The sequence below is a fragment of the Nothobranchius furzeri genome, chromosome 10 (genome assembly GCF_043380555.1).
Source record: "Nothobranchius furzeri strain GRZ-AD chromosome 10, NfurGRZ-RIMD1, whole genome shotgun sequence".
NCBI classification, from domain to species: Eukaryota; Metazoa; Chordata; class Actinopteri; order Cyprinodontiformes; family Nothobranchiidae; genus Nothobranchius; species Nothobranchius furzeri.
In genome coordinates, this window is record NC_091750.1 from 43048190 (window position 1) to 43075765 (window position 27576).

At 42.0% G+C, this 27576-nt stretch overlaps 1 protein-coding gene across 2 annotated transcripts in view; it reads right to left on the bottom strand.

Moving 5' to 3' along the window:
- Positions 1-215: 215 nt before the first annotated feature.
- The window catches only part of sptbn4a (spectrin, beta, non-erythrocytic 4a), a 70266-nt gene continuing 42905 nt past the window's right edge, over positions 216-27576 (bottom strand). For both annotated transcript variants that reach the window (XM_054730458.2, XM_054730457.2), the window contains exons 11-20: positions 26854-27095; positions 24880-25018; positions 24694-24778; positions 24392-24603; positions 16727-18174; positions 16518-16578; positions 16166-16434; positions 13024-13194; positions 12787-12829; positions 216-3017 (exon numbers count right to left, since the gene is read on the bottom strand). In XM_054730458.2, the coding sequence (XP_054586433.1) occupies positions 2718-3017; positions 12787-12829; positions 13024-13194; positions 16166-16434; positions 16518-16578; positions 16727-18174; positions 24392-24603; positions 24694-24778; positions 24880-25018; positions 26854-27095 (2970 nt within the window). In that variant the 3' untranslated portion in view covers positions 216-2717. The remainder of the gene's footprint in view (positions 3018-12786; positions 12830-13023; positions 13195-16165; positions 16435-16517; positions 16579-16726; positions 18175-24391; positions 24604-24693; positions 24779-24879; positions 25019-26853; positions 27096-27576) is intronic.

The following is a 27576-nucleotide window of genomic DNA, read 5'->3' on the forward strand; positions in this document are numbered from 1 at the left end:
ATGAGTCCAAGAAGGAAACATCTCATCTATGCTCTTGGAAATAAAATAAATGTAAAAAAAACAACTCTGTAGTTGTTTCCATTCTCCCCAGCATCCCAACGGTTTCTGGTTTAGAGACTATGAAGCTAATCTGTCTCCTCAGGTTGATTCTGACTGAAGACTGTGGGTGTCCTGCAGATGTGTTCACATCAATTTCACGTCAAGTTTGTCTCAGCAAGTTTGAAGGTTTATTTAATGTCATAGCAGCAAGTTGTAATGTAAATTAACAAAGACATACACACTTTTAAGACCATGGAAAAAGGTTCTGCACAATATTTTTTCTCCAGTCACGGTTTAAGTTGCCTATCTAACTGACTGCTTTATTCTTACATAGTTGTAAATATTCCCTGTGTGTTTCATAAAAGTGATGAGAGGCAAACACGTTAAATGCACATGATGATATCGAACTAATATCTGCCACAAATCAGGACAGTTACAGTCACAGGAAATAACTGTTTCACCCAATTCCATTAAAATGATGAATAATGGGTTTCATTGTCAGATCGTAAATAACCACCAATGGTTTCCTCCACTGAAGCACTGTTCCAGCAAACTGGATAACATGGCACTTATGTAAGAACGAACAGTGAGAGACCAGCATCTCGTTCTTCTGCAGGTAACAGCAGGCGTTTCGCCACCATTCTTCTGTTGGGGTTTTCAGACAGTGCTACCGCTCACACGTCATTTTGGTGTTTTGAGAAAGGAAGACAAGTTAAGAAGTCTTTATCACACATTTAAGGTGCAATCTCAAATGATGGAAAATGAAAAAGAGGCCCATGGCAACCAAATCGGAAGGACTGTTGGCTGCACCGCTGCACAGTGGATGTGCAGCGTCTCCATTTTCTTGGTTGTAAGCAAAACAGCAACATTTTTAGGACAATTCAGAAAGTTCATTCATAGCCACATGTGTAAAAACGTCTGATAAGAAGCTGTACCTAGACCAGTGTTCCTCTCAGAGATCACACTGACACCTACGGAGCTGTTTGGGCTAATTTTGTTGGTCACATGTAACACATGCCACAGACACACAGCTATTTCAACAAGACTACATTAGGGCTCGGGGACAATTCCTGAATCTGAAATGAATAAATATAGGTATATAAAAATACAAGAAGCATACCTACAGTATGTCCTGCTGCTCTTCCCTAGTCAAAGGCTTTAATATCAATAGATAGTGGTGTTGGTGTATATACACGCTATATTACGTAACAGTGACTCTTAATTTGCATATTTTTCAATTAAATGTGATAAACGTCAATTTGCTTGAGTGATGACTGTTTTATTTGTGGCTTAAATACAAATGTTTAAGTTGTACTCACTTCAGTTAAGAGTTCAGAGTTGTTTTATTAGAGCACAGGGTTTACTGGTATACATACAAATGTATCTATATACAACTCATCACTTGAATGGTGACAATTTTACAGGTAACTGGCCTTTGGTGGAGAGGCAATCTGTTCTAGCCTTAGATGGGGGGCACAGATGATGGCTTTAGGGGCTTACAATTTAGGGCACCACAGACTTGGTGGTGACAGAACACTTCACAGCTGATGCCAGTACATTCTGTGGACAAAAACAAACATGTTCCAAACAGCAGAGGGGCTGTTTGGATTGTAAATCGTCTTCCAGGTAAAGGAGAGCTGGCGGTTGCAGCTCTCTCTTCTCATGCTCACCAAGAAGAGATGACAACCCTGCTTTGTCAAACTTCTGTCTTGACTTAAAGGAGTCAGGATGGAAGTTCTCACAATTAATTATTGCACATCCTACACTGCCCAACTAATGTCAAGGTCAGGAAAATAAAGTCAAGTTTAACAGGTGCAGTAACAGACAGTTTCATGCAATGTTTGGGTTCTCGTCGTGTACAAAAGCATTGTTCTCATTGGCTTAGTGTAACTAGAGCATTGTCCCTTCAAACACAACACAGTTTGATGGATTGGAATTTGTTAGAAAGCTCTTTTTTACATTAACATCATGAATAAATAATTTCAATGACATCTGTAACAACTCAAAATAAATTGTAGAAATGTGTATTCATTGAATCCACTGAAGTGAGATGGAAACACCAGCATTCCATTATATTAACAGGGTTCAAAGCTAGCCATGTGATGGGAATAAATGCCTTTATGATACTATACACATGTCTAAGGTGCTCCTGGACCAAGCTCAAGTGAACGTGACAAACGATAGACTTTACATGTTGTTCTCACATTACTTTTGCTTCAGCTCCCTCTTTCATTCTCTGACCAAGAGAAAAAATAAAAAAGTGTATTGCTTCAAAAATGTTTTTTCTTTTTTAATAATGTGAAACATTTCATCCAACACCTCAGGTTTGTCCTGACAGACACAGCATTACAATTTCAAAGATGCATACAGAAAGATTCTGTGAATCCAAATGATCAACAATGGAACGTGACAGTGACAAAATCCTGGGACACCTTGTTAAAGACTGTCTGTTGTTCTCAGTCGACCTCCTTTTCAACCAGCAGGTGGCACTATACAAGCGCTGATGTGTTGCCCAGGTGAAGGGGAGGGGCTGAGGATGTGTCTGTCACAGTTAGAAGAATCAGCTGAGTGGTCGTGGCCTCAGTGTGTTCAGCCTCTGTGGCTGAGGGTCTGCAAACATGCTCTCTGTCCACCCCTCCCATTTGTCAGTGAATTACATGAAGACACAAAGGGATTCCTCATTTGCTTCTTCCAGATGTGCTGGACCCCCCTGCACCACCTTCAAACTTATCGGCAATTTCAGATGTGTCTAACTTCTCAGAGCCCTCGCCCTTCTCTGACCTCTCTTTCTCTGACCTCTCCTCCCCCTCCACCAGCTCAGACCTTTCTGACCGGATATCTGCATCCCCCTCTGACTTCTCCTTCCTTTCTGAGCGATCGGGGTCCATGGTCGAGGGGCCTGGTTTGTCCCACTTGGCCATCGACTCATGTTCAGTTATGGAGTTGGTGATATTTGAAGTCCAAGCCTTCAAGTCCTCCTGCAGAGATCAGCAAAGGGCACATTGTTTGAAGAACATCCTAAAAATGTGTCACATGATGCTAAGATGTCAGAATCAATCTAGAGGCATGCAAACATTTTCCCATCCACATTACTAGTCCTGACAATCTTCATTCGTTAGATTCTTGAGAAGTCCCACAGTAAGTTAAAAAAATCAGTGAAAACAACATTTAACACCAAAGATCATCTTTCCTCTTTCATTTAGCGTTTTAAGAATTTAATGTAAAAATACTTACTGCAGTCTGTCAGTTTGTGTTATCTGTGACAGTTTTCAATGATGCAAATAAAGGAAGGCTGTTGCAGCAGAAACAGAACGTGAGTACTTGTTAGGTGTGTTCTTGCTGTGTGTTATTTCTAATTCCATGTTGTCGTTCTTTTTTAAAACACAGAAACAGTTTTGTTACCTGTTATTGACGCTACAGTTTCGCCGACGGCTGCCGGCTTCTTCAGGCTGATGCTGATGGTGGCACGTCACTTCCTTCTCCGTTTATCTGCGGGCAGCAGAGGACGCTGTCGCCCTCTACTGTCCGCTCTCCCCTCTCCGACGATGCAGTCCCATGCGTGGTCCAGCGTGTAAACTCCGTCGTCCCTGTTCATGGTCCCACATCCACGTCTCCTTATCTCGATTGCTTCCTTGATCCATCTTTTGTATTTTTGTTGTTCAGTGGTTATGATCCATGTGTTGTCCCAGTCCATTATATGGTTTTCTCTTAAGCAATGATCTGTTACAGCTGACTTTTTTTATTGTACTTTCTGCTTCTTCTTTTGCTGCTCTTGTGTGTTTTCGATTTGCCTCTTTCTCGCACTCCTTTCTGTGTTTTACTGTTCGTGTGTTGAGTTGGCGTCCGGTTTCTCCTATGTATGTTTTATTGCAGAGTTTGCATGGGATTTCGTAAATGACTCCACATTTTTGTCCAGCTGATATTTTGTCTTTTGGGTGCACTAGTCTGTTTCTAACTGTTGTGTATGGTTTTGTTGGTGTGTTTGTCATACCAAAAGGTCAAACAAAAACACCAACACAACACTTAAACAACATTGACGACACGGGCAACATAAAATTCACTTATGAGTTAGAAACAGAAGGCAGCATAGCTTTTATGGATATGAAAATCACCAGACAGACCGACGGGACCCTAAACATAGACACATACAGGAAACCAACACACACAGACCAATATCTATTATGGACATCAGAACACCCTACCATACACAAAATGTCAGTAATCAGAACATTATATCACCGAGCAAACATAATAACAGAAGAAAAAGACCGAAAACAAGAAGACAAACACATACAACATGCTTTAAAGACCTGCAGATACCCGACATGGGCAATAAACAAAGGAAAACGACAAACAAAAACAGAAAGCAAAGGACAACCCAAAAAAGAACCAGAAACCCAGAAAGACAAGAACCAAAACCAGCGATAACCCTACCATTCATCAGAGGCATAACGGAAAAAATAAGAGCAACAATGAAAAAACACAACATAAACACACCAACAAAACCATACACAACAGTTAGAAACAGACTAGTGCACCCAAAAGACAAAATATCAGCTGGACAAAAATGTGGAGTCATTTACGAAATCCCATGCAAACTCTGCAATAAAACATACATAGGAGAAACCGGACGCCAACTCAACACACGAACAGTAAAACACAGAAAGGAGTGCGAGAAAGAGGCAAATCGAAAACACACAAGAGCAGCAAAAGAAGAAGCAGAAAGTACAATAAAAAAAGTCAGCTGTAACAGATCATTGCTTAAGAGAAAACCATATAATGGACTGGGACAACACATGGATCATAACCACTGAACAACAAAAATACAAAAGATGGATCAAGGAAGCAATCGAGATAAGGAGACGTGGATGTGGGACCATGAACAGGGACGACGGAGTTTACACGCTGGACCACGCATGGGACTGCATTGTCGGAGAGGGGAGAGCAGGCAGTAGAGGGCGACAACGTCCTCTGCTGCCCGCAGATAAACGGAGAAGGAAGTGACGCGCCACCATCAGCATCAGCCTGAAGAAGCCGGCAGCCGTCGGCGAAACTGTAGCGTCAATAACAGGTAACAAAACCGTTTCTGTGTTTTAAAAAAGAACGACAACATGGAGTGAGTACTTGTTATGGCTTATCATTAGAATGTTAAGCAGAAATCCTTGAAATTTCAAACAAGTCTTTTGTGACTGTGAAAATGTCAAAATGTGCCCTAAGATGAAGAGTGAAAACAGTCACAGTGCTTTAAGCACAAGTCACATGAGGGCATTGGCTGTAACCAGGGTCATTAGACAACAACTGTGTGATGCTATCATGTCCATTTAGAGCAGAAACTCTGAGGAATGTTTGCCACAGTTTAAGTTTTTGAGTCCAAGAATTAAGTGGATTCCAAGGGCAAGAGCGGGTTCAACCTGGTACTATGATCTTGTATCGACTGATGTTAGACAAAAGACACAATCGAAGGCGGTACAAAAACTGGACGTAAAAAAAGAGGGGCTCAGGGAGAAAGAAATGTTTAAAGATATTTTTGACAGAAAGCAAGAAAAAATCTGGTTCGTTGAATGCACAAGTCAAAGAAATGGGGGAGTCTGCTTTGTTTTTGAATGTCACAGATTCTATGAGCCTCTTAGAAGGAGCAATTGGTTGCTTTCTGACCACCAGTGGCTGTAAACAAAGTGTACATGTTTCCTTGCAGATCTGTTTTTAAAAAGTCACTGATTTGTCTCTGTGCCAATTAGTGCATCCATAAGCCGGGGGCACAATGTTCCACTTTTTCAGTCATTGGATGCGACTTAACTGCTCACACTGCGTGCGTGGTACACAACACATCGGACTTACAAATAGACTAAAAATAGTCATTTTTGGGACACAGTGGTCTCTTGACTCTGAAACTGCAAAGAAGAAACAAAGATAAACCCTGAAAAGAGGAGACTGTTGTACGGTTATTGGTGTATCTTGTCCATGACAATCGTAGTAGTTTTAGGATGACACAATAGCGTAGGAGAAGGCCATGTAATGCAACAATTATGAGATTTGTCAACAACCTGCCCTACCAGTGGGCAGCGGCCATCAGACGTTAAGTGTCCAGCCTGGAATATTGTATGCTTCCCCATAACTGAAGAGTCCCGTTTTGTTTCGTTCCAACCCTGGTCATCTGGACACGCCATCATAACACCCGCTCTCCTGCTTCAGTATCTGCACTCACAAGGTCTCCTCCAAGAGAGGAGACTTAAGTCTAATAAAAGAATTTTATATTTGTCTCATAAAATAATTTCTTTCAGCTTACAAGTTGATTACAATCATATTCTGTTTAATCTACAGTGAATGTTTAATCTAAAGTGGATTGATTATATCTTGATTTCGTTACAGTAATGAATGAATCAACATAAACGTTTATTATTGAAATGCCTTATTTCAGATCTTAAAAACACCAATGAGTCTACTTGATTTAATAATGGTTTTTATCAGTCATGCCACATATTAATGTCAGTATCAATAAATGACTTCACATATTAAGCACTAGTGGTGTCTGAGAAAGGGGAGGTCTGAGGACTCGTTGAAAATGCCAATAAAATTTCTCAAATCTGGTTGGTCCAAAACTTTTAAACAACAAATCCTTAAAAGGGGAAACACTTCCTATAATTGGCACTTCAGCAAGGAGTCCAGCCTTCATGCTAAATTAACCTCTTGTTGGGGATCAAGCCAGATCTTTCAACAAAATGTAATTTTAGCGGCATAAAGAACCATCCTTTTTCAGAATCAACCATTTATTTGTTTAATCTGCAAAACAACTCATCAAACATGAAACAGTCTGCCAGAAGCTCCACAAGACGTATCTCTTCGACCAGTCGTGCGTATTCTGAGGGGCCCTACGACCCTCGCATACATCTGAAGTCCACTCACTTGCTTTGCCAAGACGGCTTCGCTTGCTGACCGGATCCCCGAAAAATTTCACTACACTGGTGCATAGGCTGCTCTTCACAATGGCATTAGATGGGTTAAGATTAATTTTATTACCAATCAAATCTAAATAAAACTCAACCAGATTTATTTTATAAATCCAGGCATCACGTTTTTCTGAGTCTCTTAAAGCAGTGATCTGGTGTTTTCCCCTTTCAGAAATTATGTATGATTTTCCAGAAATTCGTAAAAGTGATTGTCTTATATGATGTAAGCAATGCATCAATTTTATTTATTTTTTTTGCTAAGCACGCCCCCTGCCCAGAACTGCTGAGCGCCGACCAGAACTAACCACTAGTGTTCGACTGCTTACATACTTCAAATTTAAGGACATACCTCGGCTGATGCAGAGCTGATTAGCTTTTCACCAACAAGTCTTTAAAATATGAATATATGAAAACACAATGTGACTTGAAAATAATACTTGTAAAATAACATGTTTTAGCTTTTTGTCAGCAACAGAAGCACATTCATGAACAAGAAATGTGAAGTGGCCATCTTAAAAAAACTGATCAACTGACTCTTGGTGTGGTATGCTAGTCAGCCACTAGATGGTGCCATTGAATAAAAGACATACTCCGGCTTGCTGCTTTAATGAACTCTTAATAACATATAAGGTCATGTTTCATCAGAGTTTATTCATTGTCTCAGATGATATTACCTTGAATCACAATTGATAATCATTTGTCCTACATCATCATTAGTAGTAGAAATGATTAATGATAAATGACCCGCACTTGTATAGCGCCTCTGAGAGTAAGGACTCCAAAGCGCTTTACACTACAGTGTATCATTCATCCATTCACACACTCATTCACACACTGATGGTGATGAGCTATAATGTAGCCACAGCTGCCCTGGGGCGCACTGACAAAGGCAAGGCTGCCGGGCACAGGTGCCACCGGTCCCTCCGACCACCATGAGCAGGCAAGGTGGGTTAAGTGTCTTACCCAAGGACACAACAAATATAGTAATACATTGATTTTTGCCTCTTTACCAAGATCATCCATCACACCTCACAGGTGTGGCATTTTAAGGGGCTGATTAGACAGCATGAATAATGTACAAGTGTGCCTTAGATGGCCCACAATAAAAGGACACCCTGAAATGTGCAGTTTGATCAAACAGCACAATGCCACAGATGTTGCAACCTTTGAGGGAGCAAGCAATTGGCATGCTGACTGCAGGAATGTCTACCAGAGCTGTTGCCCATGAAATTAATGTTCATTTCTCTCCCATGAGCCATCTCCAAAGGCGTTTCAGAGAATTTGGCAGTACACCCAACAGACCTCACAACCGCTGACCACATGTGACCACACCAGCCCTGGACCTTCACATCCAGCATGTTCACCTCCATGATTGCCTGAGACCAGCCACAATTGATTTGCATAACCAGCGATTTCTGCACAAACCGTCAGAAACCATCTCAGGGAAGCTCATCTGCATGCTCGTCATCCTCATCGGGGTCTGGACCTGACTGCAGTCCGTCATCATGACCGACTTAAGTGGGCAAACACTCACATTCGATGGCGTTTGGCACATTGGAGAAGCGTTCTGTTCACAGATGAGTCCCAGTTTTCACTGTTTAGGGCAGATGGCAGACTGCATGTGTGGGTGAAGCTGTTTGCTGAAGTCAATGTTGTGGAACAAGTGGCCCATGGTGGCGGTGGGACAATGGTATGGGCAGGCATATGTTATGGACAACGAACACAGGTGCATCATGCTGCAGCATGATAACGCACGGCCTCGTACTGCAAGGATCTGTACACAATTCCTGGAAGCTGAAAACATCCCAGCTTTTGCATGGCTAGCATACTCACCAGACATATCACCGATTGAGCATGTTTGGGATGCTTTGGATTGGTGTATACAACAGTGTATTCCAATTTCTGCCAGTATTCAGCAACTTCGCACAGCTATTGAAGAGGAAGGGACCAACATTCCACAGGCCAAACTCAACAACCTGTTCAAATCTATGCAACGGAGATGTGTTGCCTTACATGAGGCAAATGGTGGCCACACCAGATACTTACTGGTTTTCTGCCCCACCACCCATAAAGCAAAACTGTGGACATTTCAGGGCGTCGTTTTATTGTGGGCAGTCTAAGGCACACCTGTACATTATTCATGCTGTCTAATCAGCTCCTTGATATGCCACACCTGTCAGGTGGGATGGATGATCTTGGTAAAGAGGAAAAAATCAATGTATTACTATATTTCTACTACTAATGATGATGCAGGACAAATGATTATCAATTGATATTCAAGGTAATATCAACTGAGACAATGAACAAACTCTGATGAAACATGACCTTATATATACATATTATGGAGTGATTTAATGTGATGTGTGAAATGTTGTAATGGAAGCTAGATGTTTTAGCAAAACCATTCTTTGTATCTGAGAGGGTTTGTGAAGTCTGGGTTGTAAAATAATTTGTTGTTTGGTTATAAACTAGAGACTTGTTTATTTATAAAATTCATCAGATGCAATCTGTTGTGTCTACTTTACCCTTGTGGAGACCCCCAGCAGATCCGGACTGTCAGAAATCAGATGGACCTCGATCTCAAGGTATTAGAAGCTCGTAGATTAGCTCCGATACGACCCGTCCAGTTTTGAGATATCTCCAAGCCAAAACAGTAAGCTGGAATGCTTGTTAGCATCCAAGGTGGATGTTTGAGGTGTGAAGTTGCTTTTAAAAGAGCTGTTTGCCTGTAATCACTTGCAGCGTTGCAAAGGCTTTGACTGAAGGTCAAAGGAGATGGTTTCAAAAGAGTCTTCTTTCCCGATTTGGCTGAATCGGGAGTTGGCTGGAAACTGAATTAATCGGGAAGTAATTCTTGTTTCAATAAACCAAAATTTTATGAGTTTTGGCCAAGTTTGGCAAATCAGAATTTGCCACGTTTTGAGCAATTTACCAAACATTCCTCAGAAGACACGCCTTGTTCAGATACTAAGATGTTTTAACACTTTGTGAATGAGAATGTCTTAAAACCAGGCGCGTTGCAAGCTTTTCAAAAGTGTGGGGGATGTTGTCCGTGCCTAAAATAATTTTATGCTATTCATCTTGTTAGTTTAATTTCCATAATAGCGGAGCAGGTGTGACTTTTAGACGCGTCACACATGTCTCCATTTTAAACATGTTTAAACTGTTCAGAATACAAATCCAGGCTCTGTCTCGTTAGATTGGTGTAACTAAAGTTTGCACTGAATGAAACTTTACATTAATCCATGTTGAAAAGAAAAGGATCCGATTAAATCGTTTCCCCCTCATTTTACAGTCAGTACAGCACAGTGCGCGTGGCTCTCGGCTTAATCAAGTTTAGTTGTTTCTCTTTGCAACAATCTTCACAGGAAGGCAAAACGGTTAAATGGCAGGTTACAGATATTTCCATTTGACTGTTTATTTTGACGGATAAACTCAAGGATGTTGGTTGTTTTGAAAGAATTACCCCGACGCACACTGATGCACACACAGATGAGCTGACATTTTAATCGTTACGCACATCGGGGAGGAAACTGAATAAATCAAGAAATGATTCCTATCAGAGCTGTATACTGGACATGTGCTCAGCACGGCTCGGAGCGCACACGGTGGACAGTGAGCTGAAGATCTGTAGAGGGGTTCGCAGCGCAGTGCAGAACCACGACGCATGCAATAAGATTTCCTCCCACTGAAGCGGTCTGGAAAGCCGGTCTCTCTGAGGGATGTGTCACCTGGAAAAATGTTCGCTGATTATGAAAGTTTGGCTGAATAGCGCTTGTTCCCATCTCTAATATGGAGACGCATGACAAATCCAGTCTGAGGCAGAAAAGCCTCTTCAGCTCAGAAAGCACCTGTAGAGACATTTGATCACGCACAAAGTTTATGTGGAGCAGAAGCGGTCGGGCCACAGCAGGTGAAATGTTCCTAGCCTACATGAAGTGAAACTGTTTAATTGTAACATTAATATGTTACTGGACACGCTGGTCTGGTTGGTTAGACCAGTGTGTGAAGTGGAAAACACACACACACACACACACACACACACACACACACACACACACACACACACACACACACACACACACACACACACACACACACACACACACACACCAATTAAAATAATGCTGATAGCGTGGACTAGAAGCCAGGTGATGGTTTACGTATTTAAATGATGATCAGGCTGCTGTAAAATGTAATCTCCATCCACATCCAGACAGAATTATCCTCTATTCTTTCTCTATTTGCTCTGCTCTTGTCTGTGCTGACGTAGCTGATGGTGCGTGCGGCGCGCCTAGCGGCTGTGATGCACATTTTACGCATTTGGAGAGGTGGCCTGGATGCTTTGTTTTTACTGGAAGATGGTCCACTTAACGCACGGGTATAGACTAAATATTAATGACAAATGAATGAAAATTAAATTGGGAGTTTTTACTTCATATTTTAGAAATAAAAATGACAAGGGAACACGTTTATGACGTCTTTTTAAACAAAAATTTCTAGCGCGACCTGCCTGCTTCACTTAAGTCACTGCTTATTAAGGTCTGTCCAAAATTACCGTGGCCCACCCAGAAATGAAAACCTGGCGCCGTGCCTGTTATAAACCTCTGCAAATTGTTGTTCTTCACTTTATCAAACTCAGACTTTGTACAGCTAATGTCAAGATGTCAAATTATGAATTCAGTCGAGCTCTTCCGTCCCTCCCTCTCCTGCTCTCCTTGAAACCCAACATCGGCAGTCAGAAGCGGGAGGTGAAGAAGGAGATGAGGCAAACAGAGTAAGTGCGACGTAAAGAAACCAGACTGGTGTGGAGGTGAGCAAAACAGCTGGAAAAGTGAGGGTGTCAGTTGAACGATCTCAATAAGAAAAGTGTGGGTGTTGAATCCCCCACATCCCCCACGGGTGCGACGCCAAAAGTATGGGTGTTGAATGATCTCAATAAGAAAAGTGTGGGTGTCGCATCCCCCACATCCCCCACGGGTGCGACGCCCATGCTTAAAACACTTATGTGAAGTGAATATCAACCTTAATAAGTATCTTATTTTAATGTGTTTGAGTGTAAACAATGATTAACTTGTTAAACCAACACATTCTGATCATAATATCTGAAAGGAATCATTGTAAAATCATTGATTTAAGCACAGATTGTTCAAACATTTGATTTAAACATCTTGTTCTTTGAACATTTATGAATATTTAAGCTTATGAGTTGTAAAGTCATGTAGGCTTCGAGTAGGTTCACTTTATCTTTAGGGTGAGGAATGCAGCAGCCTGGCTCCTGCATCAGACCTTGGGAGAGAGTGTTTGTCTGAATGTTATGTCTTCTTGTATGTAAACAAGCACTGAGCAGAACTTTCAGGATTTGGAGGCCAGATAGATAGTGGGTTTATGTATTCAAATCAAAGGCCAATTTGATGGTCAAAATTAACTCTTTTGGTCCGTTACAACATAGTTGCTGCTGCACAGCACTGTGCTGCACATACTGGGGTATTCCATTAGGGGGCGCACTAGACTACTCAGACAGACATCATCAAGGAAAGGTTTTCCATACTGGAAAGTGACCTAATACAGTGTTTCCCAACCCTGGTCCTCAGGGACCACTGTCCTGCATGTTTTCCATGTTGCCCTTTTAAACACGGGATGTCTTGCCTGGTGAGAATTTCCATGTAGAACTGCCACTGAATAGAGGACTATAAATCCCAAAACGTTTATTTTTAGGGTACCACGTTTTGCTTTAAAACAAAAAAAATCGTCTTTTTAAAAATGACTCACATTTGTAATACGTATTAAATTCTCTTACCTCATCTCTTGCATGGAATACAAAGTTGGTTCCATCATTCACTCTTTTGATGAAAGAAACAAAGATTAATTGGTGATAATTTTTTGTACACTGTAAGAATAATATGTACTAGCATTTCTGTTCAATATGATTTTTAAATTCCTATTATCTAAAAAAACAAATATTGCCTTGTACTTTTTTTCAGATACATAAATTAAAAAACAATAAAATAATGTTTTGCTTAAAAAATGTTCTTACTGCAGTATGAAGACATTTTTTTTCTTCTTGTACCCCAATGAAGGATCAAATGAGCAGTTATAGAGTTCAACAGGAGGCTCCCCATTGTACGTTGTGTTGTGGTTCCTAGCATCCTTATAGAACGTCAGCTGTCCCTCTTTCAACACACAATACACTTGGACCCAGGATTTGCTGTAAAAACAAAGACAGATATGTTCTGTTTGTAAATATTATAAATGTAATTTCCATTGAGCATGTTTCAAAGTAGACACAATACTAAACATTTCAAAAGTACAGTCATCAAGGTGCAAACACAACGGATGTTTAACAGTAGACTTTGCAACAAAAAGTGTAAATTTGATTTTGGTCTATTATTTCTTCAGTGTAACAATAGCTTTTTAGCAAATAACCATAACTCCTCACTGTACTAGGCTCACCTCTTTGAAATGACCTCATAAAAGCATCCTGAGTTCAGATCCTCTTGTTGAATCCTGGTTGGCTCTGCTTTGTCCTATTCTAGTTGCCTGTCCTTGGTCTAAGTTTATTTAGTCTAACAATAATTTTTGGTCAATAACCAAAATGTGACAGAAGGATCTGACCAGCATGGACCCAGAATGTGTAGGTCACTTTCAGCTCATGCTACAGAAACAGCACCAACAATTGGATTTGCTTTTTGATGTACTTTAGGGCCTCCATTCTAAGCTGGCTGCAAACAAACCTTACAAACATGATGTTCTGCCTCCTATTGTTGAGTTCAAGATCACCCTACAACCTCCAGCTCCTTTTGGTTGGTACTATTTGATCCTTTTGTGACTGCTGTTGATAATATCTCATGTTTTACATGTTACCAAAAGATAGGGATTTTCAGTTTGCTGAGGCTTATTTTTCTGCCATCCCATTAGAGTCACTACCTATACAGACTTTGTAAAGACTTCAAATGGGGTTTTGATTGTCCTTGGAAGGAGGATGATATTGTAAAAAGCAGTATGGCTTGTGTTTGTATAGTGCCTTCTAGAGTCCTAGAACCCCCCCAAGGTGCTTTACAACACAACAGCAATTCAGCAATTAACACATTCACACACGGGTGGCGATTATCCAAAATGGAGCCACAGCTCCCATCTGGTACAGTGATGGAAGCGAGGCTTCCATGCCAGTTGTGCTGCCGGTCCCTCCAACGACCACCAGCAGGTAGCTTGGTCACAGACTTATCTCCTCCTTCTTATAGAAGTCAACAGTTTGGCTTCTCCTTTTCATGCTAGTGACCAGCTCAGCTCACATTTCACATTATGTAATTTGATAAATTTTAAGGCACATTATGAAAAAGCCTTATGAGAAGGCTGTCCAAATTTGACGGTTAATCAAAATTCATCCTCCAGGGGGGGAATCAAGATGACGGAGTGAGAAGTCAGACGTGTGGCACTCGGCATCTCACTGAGTTTTGAAATAACTCTTCTCGATGATTTTTGTGGCAAATGCTGGCGTCAGACAACTACTGGCAAACACTACTGTGTGTTCTCCCCCTTGGACCGGAGTCCTACTGGATGACAGACTCTCATCAAATCAGCACAGTCAATCCAAATTTTTAAAAACTTTTGGAGTGGTAGACGTGTGGTGTTCCCAGAATCCAACTTCAAGCACATATTCATTCTATTCCTCTGTGCATAAATCTTTTTCAAGAATTGACCTTTTTTTTTTAAGGATACTAGAATTTCAAATATGGTTAAGGATTTTGACTAAGGCACTATTGTTATTTCAAATCATGGCCCTCTTACCATAATAATTACTGTCCAAAGTTTGCAATTAGCACATCACCCTTGACAATTTAATTCTCTGCTCCTCTTGGACGATAAATTTGTTGAATTTGTAAATTGAACTTGTAGAGACAGGCCAAACCCCTGGAATGTCCTTTAGTACTATTTGGGAGTCTCTGAAGGCTTACTGAAGGGGCCAGATAATCTCTTACTGTGCTAATGAAAACGGAAAAGGAACACGCGGCTAAAACTTTTATTAGGAGAGACAAAAGTACTGGATGAGATCCTTGCTTACTCCTTCTCATCAACCTTGAATAAAAATCAAATGGCACTTAAAACGAATTTAATATCTGATCAACCCGACAAGCTGAATACACAATGTCTGAAACACGTTCCGAATATTTTTAACAGGGAGAGAGGACAGGGCGGATGCGTGCACACCAGTTGCGTTGGAAATCGGCATCTCAGATCCTACCAGTAATTAACAATGCTCAAGGAGTCAAACGTTTGGAAAACGGAATGGTCAGTTCATGTTTCAGCCAATTTTACAGATCATTGTATTCATTGGACCTCTCCTCTATGGAGAAAGATTATGAACAATTAAAAAAAAAACTTCTGTGGAAGCAGATTTATATGGCGATCTGGAAAAGGATATTTCAATAAGCGAGATTTCCGATGCTATCAGTAACATCCAGAACAATAAATCTCCTGGTCCAGACGAGTTTCCTGCTGAGTTTTTTAAGAAATTCTCTAGATTGCTCACGCCATTGCTGCCAATATTTTTCAACAACTGGGCATCATTTAACTTATTTTCAAGAACTGTTTGATGGATATTTCCAGGGATTAATGATAAAAATTATTGTCCCTTTAAAATGGAACAATAGTAATAATAATCATCATCAAACCTATATAGCGCTTGTTTAGGACACTCAAAGACGCTTGATGCACTCTCACATTCACATACTGCGAGTGATGTACGCTACTTTGTAGCCACAGCTGCTCTAGGGCAGTCTGACAGAGGCGAGGCTGCCATTTGGAGCCGTTGGCCCCCTCTGACCACCTCCAACACAGGCAAGCTGGGTGAAGTGTCTTGCCTAAGGACATAACAGCAGAATACCCCTGGCGGAAGCTGGAATCGAACCCATGACCCTCCGATCATAAGACAACCCGCTCTACCACCTGAGCTTATGCTGCCCGATGGGACCAAAATACATGCTAGATCTCCATCTGGTAAACACCTAGCAGGGCTCTGACGTCCTTAGGAAACAGTCAGCAGGTAAAACCCTGGTAGAACAGGGTAGAGCTGTCAGCCAGTATGCTGCACACAGATATAATCAGTTTCCTTATGACCTCAAATGTGCCCCAACTCTAGTAATTTTATGAAGTGTTTCTTTTTTTAAAAAGGGATGCACCTGTTGGGACTCCTCTGCTGAGCTTCAAGGTCACTGCTGGTGGCCTTTTTACGGTAGAGGAAGCCTTCGTTTTGGGCAGTGTGTGAAGGTGGTTGGGGTGTTGTTGGGGCACCAGTTGCTGGGGCTGATCGAGAACGTCGAGTTCCCTCTGGCTCTTTTGGCCGGGGACGCCTCCTTGGTTTTGGACGATCTCGAGCTCGAGGGCGTCCATCAGAACGAGTTACAGGAGCTGAGAGGCTGCTAGGAGGTCGATAGGGCTCTCCGCGTGCCTAATGAAGCCAGTTAAAAGAGAATGTTCAATAGTAACAACAAAAACAATCTTCACTGTAAGATTATTAACAAGCTGTATTACATGCGCTGCCTCTCTTTCCTGAACTTGTTCTACAATCTCTGCCATAGTGGATCTCTTCTCCCTGTGTGAACAACAAAAGGAATCCATCAAAACAACATTTACATAGAAAATTTAAACATGAATGCAAAGCTACTGGGTAGTTCTGACTAGATTAACCGTAAAGCAAATTTTGATAAAAGTTTCACCATCAGTACCACTGTTCCACATACCCAGAGCGTTTGTCAGAGCCATCCTTCACAGAGCCCTCTAGGTCACTCGAATCCTGTCTCTGTATCCTCTGTTTGTTGCTTCCCTCTTGTTCACTGGATGACTGCCTCTCCACGCGCCTCCTGTAACGCTCCTGACGTACAATAAGTGGCAGCTCATTCAGTCTGGCTTGGATTTCTTGTTCACTGGAGGTTTGTCTTCCCAATTTGTATTCTCTCTCTCGTCTCAGGTGGTCCATTTGAGGATCAGAGCGACTGCCTCTGGGATCTCTTTGGAGGCGACCATGAAGAAGCTCCAGTCCTGATTCTGGCCCCATCATGTCTGCCATTGGAATATCCCCAAATTGCTCTCGCTGCAGTCTGCTGGCTTCCAGGAGAGGGTTTATAGCTTTGTGTATGTGATTGATCCTGGGCTGCATGAAGTCAGCTTTTAGGTGCTGCCATGCATATGCCATTTTAGGGTCCATGATGCCTCCACTCTGCGCCAGGAAACCAGAGCTACCTAGACTTCCACTGCTGTAATTATTTTGTGCTAGATAGCTTGAGCTTCCTAGACCACCACTGCTCTGATAATTCTGTGCTAAATACCCAGAGCTCCCCATATTAGGCTGTTGTGCCAGATAACCAGAGCTTCCCATATTAGGCTGTTGTGCCAGATAACCAGAGCTCCCCATATTAGGCTGTTGAGCCAAATACCCAGAGCTCCCTATGTTCGGCTGTTGCGTTAAATACCCAGAGCTCCCCAAATTAGGCTGATGTGACAAATATCCAGAACTACCCATATTAGATTGTTGTGCCAAATAGCCAGAGCTTCCCAAATTTGGTTGCTGTCCCAAATATCCTGAACTTCCCAAATTCTGGGGTTGTGCCAAATATCCAGAACTGCCCGTATTTTGTTGCGACAGAAAGCCAGGGCTCCCCAGCCCTCCACTGCTTGGCTGGGCTATGTTAATTGGATTTCCTAACTTGCCACTGCCTAGATGGTTTTGAATACCACCTACACATCCAGTGGTCACTCCATAATATCCAGAACTCTCTGCACTGCCAGGAGTTTGGTGATTTATCCCATGGTAGTTAGATGTGTCTGGTCCACCACTCTGGGATGCAGAGAAACCAGAATCACTTCCAGCCCCAGCCACATGTTGGCTCATTCCTAGGTATGGAATGTTTACACTCTTCCCAGTGCGCTGCTGGTCCATTCCATGGTAACTTGATCCATTTATGACTGGGTTATAGCTAGCTAATGTTGTAGACAATCTTTGTGATGCTGAGCTGGCACCCATATCTAAACTAGTCTGTAAAGGTTTGGGCTCTACATGAGCCTGTATTGTCTGCCTCAAGAAAGAAGAGGTAGCACTTGATGGAACACTAGGAGTCAGGCAAGATAATGGGAACATCCTTCGACTAGAAAGTGGAGTTGGTTTTTTGTCCTCTTCTTTTGTCTTTTCAGCCTATGGAGAGAGATATAACAAACACTTGTAGAAACACAGAAACCAAGTGAACCCTTTCTCCTCTTTATTAAAGTCATTTGGTTTTTTATAGTGTATATAATATTGTTGGAAGCCTGATTGGTCACCTTAGTCACAAGGTACAACTTGCAAGTGTTGTGCTTCTGGAAGTGAGCAACACAGGTAAATGTGTAGAAGAGACTTTGGTTCCAAATCCTGAAGATATGGAATCACTACTGGCTATAGAACAGGGTTAATCAGGGTTAACCCTCGGACCGGAGGCGGGGGGGCTGGCGGTTCATTACACCACCCTACAGTATAACAGCACAGCCCGCGGGCCGCCTATTGAGTACTGCTGCTCTAGATTCTTATTCCGACATCGTTTTACTTGGCCTTCCCACTAGACGCTTACATGTCCAGTGCAAAGGCCCGGTCAGGGATGGAATGCTCAGGAGCAGAACCACCCAGTGCATCACACTGTTGTCATGTGTGACAACGGTGGATATTTAGCATTCTCCACACTGGCTTCATGCTTTAATCCTGTCATAGGCAGAACCTTGATTCACTGATGAACATAATAGTATCCCACATTCTTAGATTCTGCTGTTGGTGAGGTCAACACCAGTGCAGAAGTGCCAGATTGTCAAAGTAGTCAATGCAGTTTTTCTGGCAGCCCTAAAATTACAAAAACTGGCCATTCACAGTGAGTTCCTTGCCACCTCATAATCATCAAGATATGTTGTACTTCCCGCAGTGTTGTGCCTTAATGAGTTCTTCAAACAATCATTCATGACCACATTCATATTTTTTGGTGAACAGCGCTCTCACAGTTTAATTTTGCTCAAGAAAATTCAAAATTTCCATGGCGCTAAAGCTATGGCAAAAACATTATGTTCACCATAAACGTTATAAACAGTAGACCTCCCACTGGCTGTTGGGCTGCAAGAAATGCAGCTGCATTTAGCAGCAGTTGATGTAGCATCTTCTCTTAACAACGGGCCTTATCGTGTGTTTTATTTACTTTGAAAGCAAAAATGTAACATTGATTTTAGATGTTCATGTTTCATGTTTTCATCAGCCTTTGAATAAATGTTCTTATGCTGCACATAATGCACTGTATTTACTCACCCTTTAACTTTATTTCTTTTTCATTTTTAAATTGTATTTTCTGTCATGTTGATTTTAATGTTCTTACTATTCTTGCTAATAGAAAGCACATTGAATTGCCTCTGTGTATGAAATGTGCCACATAAATAAAGCTGCCTTGCCCAGAATGACCCCGACTTATTGCCGGCAATGCGGACCAAGCTGACACTTGTCATATAGGGACCTAACAGCCGTATCAGAGGGCCTGGAACCTCATACTCTCGAAGAACTCCCCACAGGGCATGATCGAATGCCTTCTCCAAATCCACAAAACAGATTAGTTGGGCAAACTTCCATACACCCTCCATGGGCATAGGGAGGCTCAGGAGTGTGATTCCCTGTAGTTGGAACACAACCTGGAGTCCACCATTTTAAAAAGGAGGGCCACCATCCTGGTCTGCCAATCCAGTGGAACTGGCCCCAGTAGTCACGCGATATTGCGGCACTGTGTCAAAGAACACAGCCCCACAACATCCATCCTTAAGGAACTCTGGGTGGATCTCATCCACCCCTGGGGGCCTTGACAACAAGGTGACTTTTAACTATCTCAGTGACCTCAGCACCAGAGATTGGAGAGCCCAACCCAAAGTTCCCAAATTCCACTTCCAAATTGGAAGATGTGCCAGTGAGATTGCGGAGGTCTTCAAAGTACTCAGTCCACTGATCCGAAATGTCTTGAGTCAAGGTCAGCAGCACACCAGAGTCAAAAAATTAATTTACAAACACTGAAAAGTGAATAATAATGTTTAAATGTTTTGCACTTGGATGTAGCCTACATTCTTGCTTTATACCTCAGCCTGGTTCTTTGTTTAGTCATTGCTCATTTAAATTTTCAAACAACAAGTTTTTTCTTACTGAGAATATGCTGTTACTGCTGTTACTGTAATAGTTGAAGTTGGGTATGAGTGAGAGCTGAACGGGCAGAAACAACTGAAAAATGTCAGAATTCTGAGGTTAATAGCTCACCACAACATACTGAAAAAAAGAGAACTACAAACTAGTTCATTTTAGGAACTGTGAACCATGAACTGAACTAGTTCATTAAAAAAAGTGTGAACTGAATTTTGAACTAGTTCATATATTTGAAACTTATGTAGCGGAAATCCCCATTTCATATTCTCAAATTAACTTTAGTTGGATTCACAAGAAGAAGGACAACGAACGGCTATTACACACAAAGCTTTACTTTCCCTTACACTGCAGCAAAGGGAGAATTTGAAACTGGCTGCAGTCATATAAATTCCAAGATTCCTTTTCCAATACATCTGGTTAACTCCTACGATTCTCTCTCAGGGTCGTAAATTGCACCAATTAACTTGGTTTTCCCTCCTTTACAAGTCAGAGAAGAAGGACAATATCAGAAACTGGTCTGTTTTATATCCAGCCATCAAAGCTGATTCTTATACAAAATCTGGGTGGTCGTAAAACTTCTCAGGGGTTTTCGTCTGTAAGTTTCCAGACTTTAGTCCTTATAAAGCCTTGTATTTTTGTTTATCAACAGTCAAAGAAGGTGTTTTAGGTTGTTTACCATTTAAAAAAATCAATGTGTTTAAAGTAAATGTGAAACTCGTATCAGTAACAGACATAAATGGTGTTTGCCTTCCTCTTTCATGTTAAACCTCTGCCATTTTTGTTTCTCCAGTTAAAATTCATGCCAACAGTAATACGGTCAAGATTAAGACATGAATTTAGTTCTTTCTTTGTTTGAAGTAATAATTTTTGATGCCTTATACAGATAATCTTGGTAAATGTTGATGCCTCAGACATTGTTTGAAAAGGATGTTTATTTGAAAGAGTCACAGTGCCACCCAGTGGTTAATAAGTGAAATACATGTGGACGTGCCCAAGGAAGGTTTTAAAAGGCCAGAATCAAGTCTCATGGCGGCAGAGCAAAGAACAAAAGGACGCCTTAAGCAAATCCCTGCTATGCTTTTCATCTCACTTAGCAATGCCGTAGCTCTCAAAAGGTGTTTTTATAAGACACACCATGCCGGCAAATCGGCGTAATATTACCGCAATGGCATGTCTATAAACTCGCTTGCTGCTCTACTGCCTCGCTTGGTAGTAGTATTGCGGTAATGGTCTGTTGTATGTGCCCTGGCGTAACAGAGGCAGATGTGATGATGGCGTGGGGAGTTATTGCTGAGCTCCGGCTGGCAAATTAATTGAAAATGAAAGTAAACACAGGCAATAAGGCTTGCTTTTTGAACAAAATCAGCTGAGATGGTTAACTGGAGCGCCGCAGCGCTCCATGAGCCTCTCTGTTAGAACTGAAGCTCAGATCACCTGAGACTGCACAGGGACTGATGAGGACAGACACCTTTAGGAGCTGCTTGTTAAAAAATCTTAACGATCACGGCTTCAATCGCAATAAAAAGCAAGTTATGTCCAAGATAAACGGAAGTCTGTGGCAATGCAGAGACCGCCCCATACCCCCTGTATGCCGCCATCACCTAATCTTTTAGAAAATTGCCACGATTGCGCCACATTACCGCCACGGTCTGATCTTATAAACAACCTTTATCCTCCCCAGGGAGGCAAATCCCGTTTTGCAAACGCTATGGTCCTGTAAAAACGGCAAAACTTTTCAAGTCGTTAGCTCTCAAAGTCACAGTGGAACTCAGCGACAACTTTGTTTTTGTTAGACCTTCTACGTCAAACCGGAATTTGGTTTGGTCCGGTAAAGTTTTCACAGTAAGAGTCAAACTAATTTGGAGCAGTTTTTCTGATTCGGCATCAGTTTTGATAATTTGGACCCGCGCTGTGAAATCCACATTTTCGGTGCAGCTGAAGTGAAGGAACCTTAAAGTCACGCCATTCCCGGGGAACGAAGTTCTCCTGAATTACACAGAGACCGTCAACCAAATCAGGGGCCAACTTCCTATGGTCCCAGAAGACTATTCACACAATCGAGGACTTCTCAGCTGACTCGGCCTTGGCCAACCCCTGGCGACGAGAAAAAAGGTCTGTTTCATTTCCTTTGGCTGACTTTTTATGCTCTTTATGACTGATTCATATTGCTTTCTTTTGAAAATTATTAGTGATTGGATTGCACTAATGTAATTATTACCCCAAACTGTTGCACAATAGCTAAGATATGGAAGAACTAATAAGCAATAAAGTAATCTGAGCAATTTATAATCCAAGACTTACTTCACTTTGTTTAACACTGCAATGGATCTTGAAATTTTTGTTTGCACATGTTTAATTTATATAGATAAAATCCTTAATCACTACACTTTTTTAAGTGATTATATATTATTTAAAACTTTCCCAACACTGCCTCTCACTTCGCAAATATAGACCGCTTGGCTTCCCGGGGCTGGAGGCTAGGAGGGGGATCTGGCCGTCTGGTTGGTGTCTGGGGTGGTGGGTCGCTTTGCTCAGCGTTGGGCAGGGGAGCCTGCTCATCAGCACCCCAGCAGAAAGGGCCAAACTCTGGGAACCGGTAATGGTTGTACCCCATGTGCAGCAGTACCGGGACCAGAGTGAATAGGGTGTGTATGGGGAGCATGAGTGAGTGTCCGGCGTGCATTTTTGTGAGTCTTAGGTTGTATGTGTATGTGTGAGCACGAGGGAGGGAGTGTGTGACTGTGTCTGTGTATGACTGTATATGTCAGGTGGGGTCTTTGACTCCTCCCCTCACCTGGGACTTCTTTTGCTGTTATACATCTTCGTCTCCCCTCCCCTGCCACACCTGGTGTGGAGTGTGGTGCCTTGGTCTGCCTGAGTGTTCGCGGCTCCCGGGTCAGGAGTTTTAGGATTTTTGGCATCTGCCTAATCAATCCCGGTGGCTGCCTTGTGGGATCTGAGTCTCTGGGCTCTGCTAGGTCCCCGGCGGGGGTGGTCACCCCTGGGTCCCAGATCGTTGTGTTCTGGGCTTGGCCGGCTTGGGGGTGGGGGGCTGCGGGTGGGCCTGTGGGCTTGCCGCTGATAACTCCCAGGACTCTGCCGACTGCTGGTTGTGGCCCCCCGGAGCAATCCTCTGCACCTCTCGAGGGGGGCAGAGGCTTTTCTGGTTGCAGTCTCCCTGGGGTCCCTGCGCTCTGGGGGAGCTCCTGGATCTCTGGGACTTGGAGCTCCCCCCATCTCCTACACATCTTTGGGGGTGGATCTGTGGCCCCTCACACTCTTTATTGGACGATCCTATAGAGAAATCTTAAATATACAAGCGCGTGTACACACACAGGTGCTCACATGGTGCTCTCATAAGTATGGGCACGTTCAACACATGTCTTAAGGCTGTGGTTGGCACTAAATGCACTGTGATTTATTATCGTGATTGTTCAGTAAAACAATGTTGATTTTATATTTCCTCATCAGGTTGACGCAGTGATAGCTTGCTCCTGTTGTATTGTTGTGTGTCTCTTTTCTGCAGGTCTAGAAGCAGACCCCTGTTCATCATTGATTGTTTATTTTTGCGGACTAATAAACAGCTAGCAGCTGTTGAACCTTTAAACAACAATAATACCAAAAGGAGAATGTGGCACATTTTATGGGACCAACACACATTTTCAGTTGTGCTGTTCATTCCACAGATACAAAAGTAGAACAAGATAACTCTCAAAATAAAGGTGACTGATCAGGGTTTATTTTTTCAGATATTTTCTTCAGACAGCATATTTACTCTACATTGGGAATACTCCCAGATACTAATTTTGCATATGAAAATATGGCACGACAGACTGCATCTAAGTGGTCAGTGTTTCTAATGATAAAAAATACAACACTTATGTGTTCTCATAAGGGAGAAACATCAATAACATTCACAAATACGTTTTTAGGGGTTGTATCTCAATGGTTCAAGAAAGTCGTCTGACAAAAGGTTAAGTAAATGTAATATTAGATTATATGTTTGGTTAAATGCTAAACCATATTGCACGATAAGCAGATTGGGTGAGGATTTACCACATGCAGGAGAGGTAATCAGTCTCAATACTGATTAAGGCAAATAATGAAACTAAGAGCATGTGCAGATGTTGATTAAGCAAATATTAAAATATGTGGTGATTGTTTTCCTGATGTAGCAATAAAACGTGAAAGTTATGAAACATGTTTCTAGAGTAAAGCTTACTGCAGAAAGCTGGCGAAGAGAGCTGAAGCGTTCTTTCCAGGTTACAGCAGCCTTGCGAAAGGCCTCGTGGCGAAGTATGAGCTGCTCAACCTCATCGCTTTGAGCATGAGCTTCTTCTACCCCTTGTTGCTTGAAGGTGATCAGTGGCTCCTTGGCTTTCAGCCAGGCCTCTGCCTTTACAGTCTCCTGAGCAAACTGAAACCTTTCCTGCTCTGTAAGTGGCAAAACAGTGTGTGCTTTCCTTCTTACCACATTTTATCATTTTGAAATTTTGTGCCTATTACTTAATTCCAGTTACTTACTGTGCTGTAACTTTTCTTGGTGCTTGTCCCATTTTTCTATAAGATCCTTCTGCTTCGTCAAAAGGCTGTCCAACTTCTCCTTTATCTGTTGTGAAAAGCAGATTGCAGCCATGAACATATAATGTTTAGCAATGTCCCACTGTCATTTAATGGTTGACAAAGAAGTTGTGCTGTTTGTTCATCTACCTCCTCTGATGCAGGGTTGCCTGCAGCTATCAAAATCTTGCCAAGGTCTGTGCACTGTTGTAACGTCTTGCTGCGTCCGTCTATTTTGGTTTTCATGTCCTGGTGTTGTTTTAGCATCACTTCCAAAGCTGTTAAATCCCTGAAGATAGATACAATTATTTATTGAAATGTTAATTGTTTATGTTTGAATTGTGCAGATTTGTGTGCATTTCTAGGAGTATAATTTATTAGCCATGCCATAAATGTTTAGAAACAGTACTTTAGCTTTTATACATAAAGAGAAAATGTCAGAATTTCAGAATGTCCTTTTACAGTTGAACGAAAAATAAATAGTGAATCGGGTTGCCTAATTTCACATTAAACATATTGATGTTATTTTCTCGGGGACCACACAAGAACACAGACTTTCACAAAAATTGAACACAGATACATAAAAAGAGTTCTACAATTAAATGATAAATGATAAATGACCCGCATTTGTATAGCGCCTTTCAGAGTAAGGACTCCAAAGCGCTTTACACTACAGTGTACCATTCATCCAGTCACACACACATTCACACACCGATGGTTATGAGCTACGATGTAGCCACAGCTGCCCTAGGGCACACTGACAGAGGTGAGGCAGCCGAGCATGGGCGCCACCGGTCCCTCCGACCACCACCAGCAGGCAAGGTGGGTTAAGTGTCTTGCCCAAGGACACAACAGCAAAATTCTCTGTCTGGAGCTGGGATCGAACCTGCAACTTTCTGATTACTGGACAACCCGCTCAACCTGTTGAGCTACTGCTGCCCACGTCCCATTGACTTGATTTTTCAATAAATCTGCTGTGGACTCTAGCATGAATGGATGTCTTGTGAGGTTTTTTTTGTTTTTGGAAAACAGTTCTTGTACTTTTGTTTTAGGGGCTAAAAGTTTGTATAAAGAGGTGTAGAGAGACAACAGGATTATGAGTTTCACTCATCATTATTCAAGATATGCACAAAGCAGCACAGCTCATTTGGTACTGGACTATATGATGGTTCTGGACTATATGATGGTTTTACACATTACATTGTGGCAACCGGTCACAGCTCGACTGAGCCGTTAACATGCAAAATAAGTCAGTTTCAGTTAAAGTTAACCGTTCTATCTATTCAATTCAATTCAATTCAAGTTTATTTATATAGCGCCAAATCACGACAAGAGTCGTCTCAAGGCACTTCACATAATAAACATTCCAATTCACAGTTCATTAAGCCAATCAGAAATAATGTTTCCTATATAAGGAACCCAGCAAATTGCATCAAGTCACTGACTAGTGCCAGTGACTATACAGCAATCCTCATACTAAGCAAGCATGCAGCGACAGTGGAGAGGAAAACTCCCTTTTAACAGGAAGAAACCTCCAGAGAATCCTGGCTCAGTATAAGCAGCCATCCTCCACGACTCACTGGGGATCGAGAAGACAGAGCAGGCAGACACAGACACAGACACACAGACACACACAGACACACACACACACACACACACACACACACACACACACACACACACACACACACACACACACACACACACACACACACACACACACACACACACACAATTAATGTGTCTATAGTTATATTGTGGGTACTACCTTCTGGGTACTATTAGAACCAGTTTGCCTTCAGACTAATGCAATTACACTAAGGCAACAGCTTGGTGTTCTTATGTGCATGTAAATGCAAACAAGCCAAGGTGGGCGCGGCCATGGGTTAGGGTTTTTCGTAGAAGAAACTGGATATTTCTGACTCGATCGTTTTACTCTCTTTTTCTGTCTATTGCAAATGCAATGAGCGTTAAAGAAAAATTCATGTTAAGAATGCAAATGCAACTCAGAGTGTTTCAAAAAGAACAGGTGTTACATCGTTTCTCAGTAAGCAAGACTTTTAAATAGCAATTTTAGCACATTTTGATAGAAGTGCATAGCTTAATAAAAAAGTAATCTCTAACCTTGGCTCATCCCATCTTATTTGGCCCATGATGCCTTCCATCCACATTAGGTTTTCACGCACCACGGAGAAGAATTGCACCTTGTCAGTAACAGATGTCACCTGGATGCGACTAGCCTCACAAGAGCTAAGCAGCTCCTTCCATGCCTCCATAATTTCCTGCTCTTTCACCATGATGGCCTCAGCCTTCTCACCAGCGTAAATGGTCCTCAGCTGGGCAGCGTTCTCCTGAAGTTGTCTGACCTGCATGAACAGAGTAATGTGTTTATAGCATAGAATACCATATTTATTAATTCAGTTGAAAATACAGATGTGCATTTCTACGTGGCACAAATGGGTTATCTCTCAAACAGCACAGTGCTGCAGGAAGAATTTCAGCAAATCAAACCTTAAAGCGGCATAAGCAGTTTTTTTTATCGGTTTAATCAACTCCATTAAAAGTGCAGTCAGTGATTGTGTAGGTAGAAACTTCACCAACTTCACATGGGACAGCACTCTGCAGTCCTCTGCTGATCAGAAACACTTCACAATTTAATGGTGTGAGTAGGTGACCTAGGGGGCACTCTTACCTTCTTAATGGCTGTTGGATATTTTCTGTGTCGGTAGCTAATTTATAACCTGGCAGCAACCAGATCTCTATGTGTAGCCCCGCCCAGTGTTGAGTCTATACATTTCGATCTGGAATCTCTGCAGCAGAAACTGTCTGAAAGAAGGAGGGCTCTCC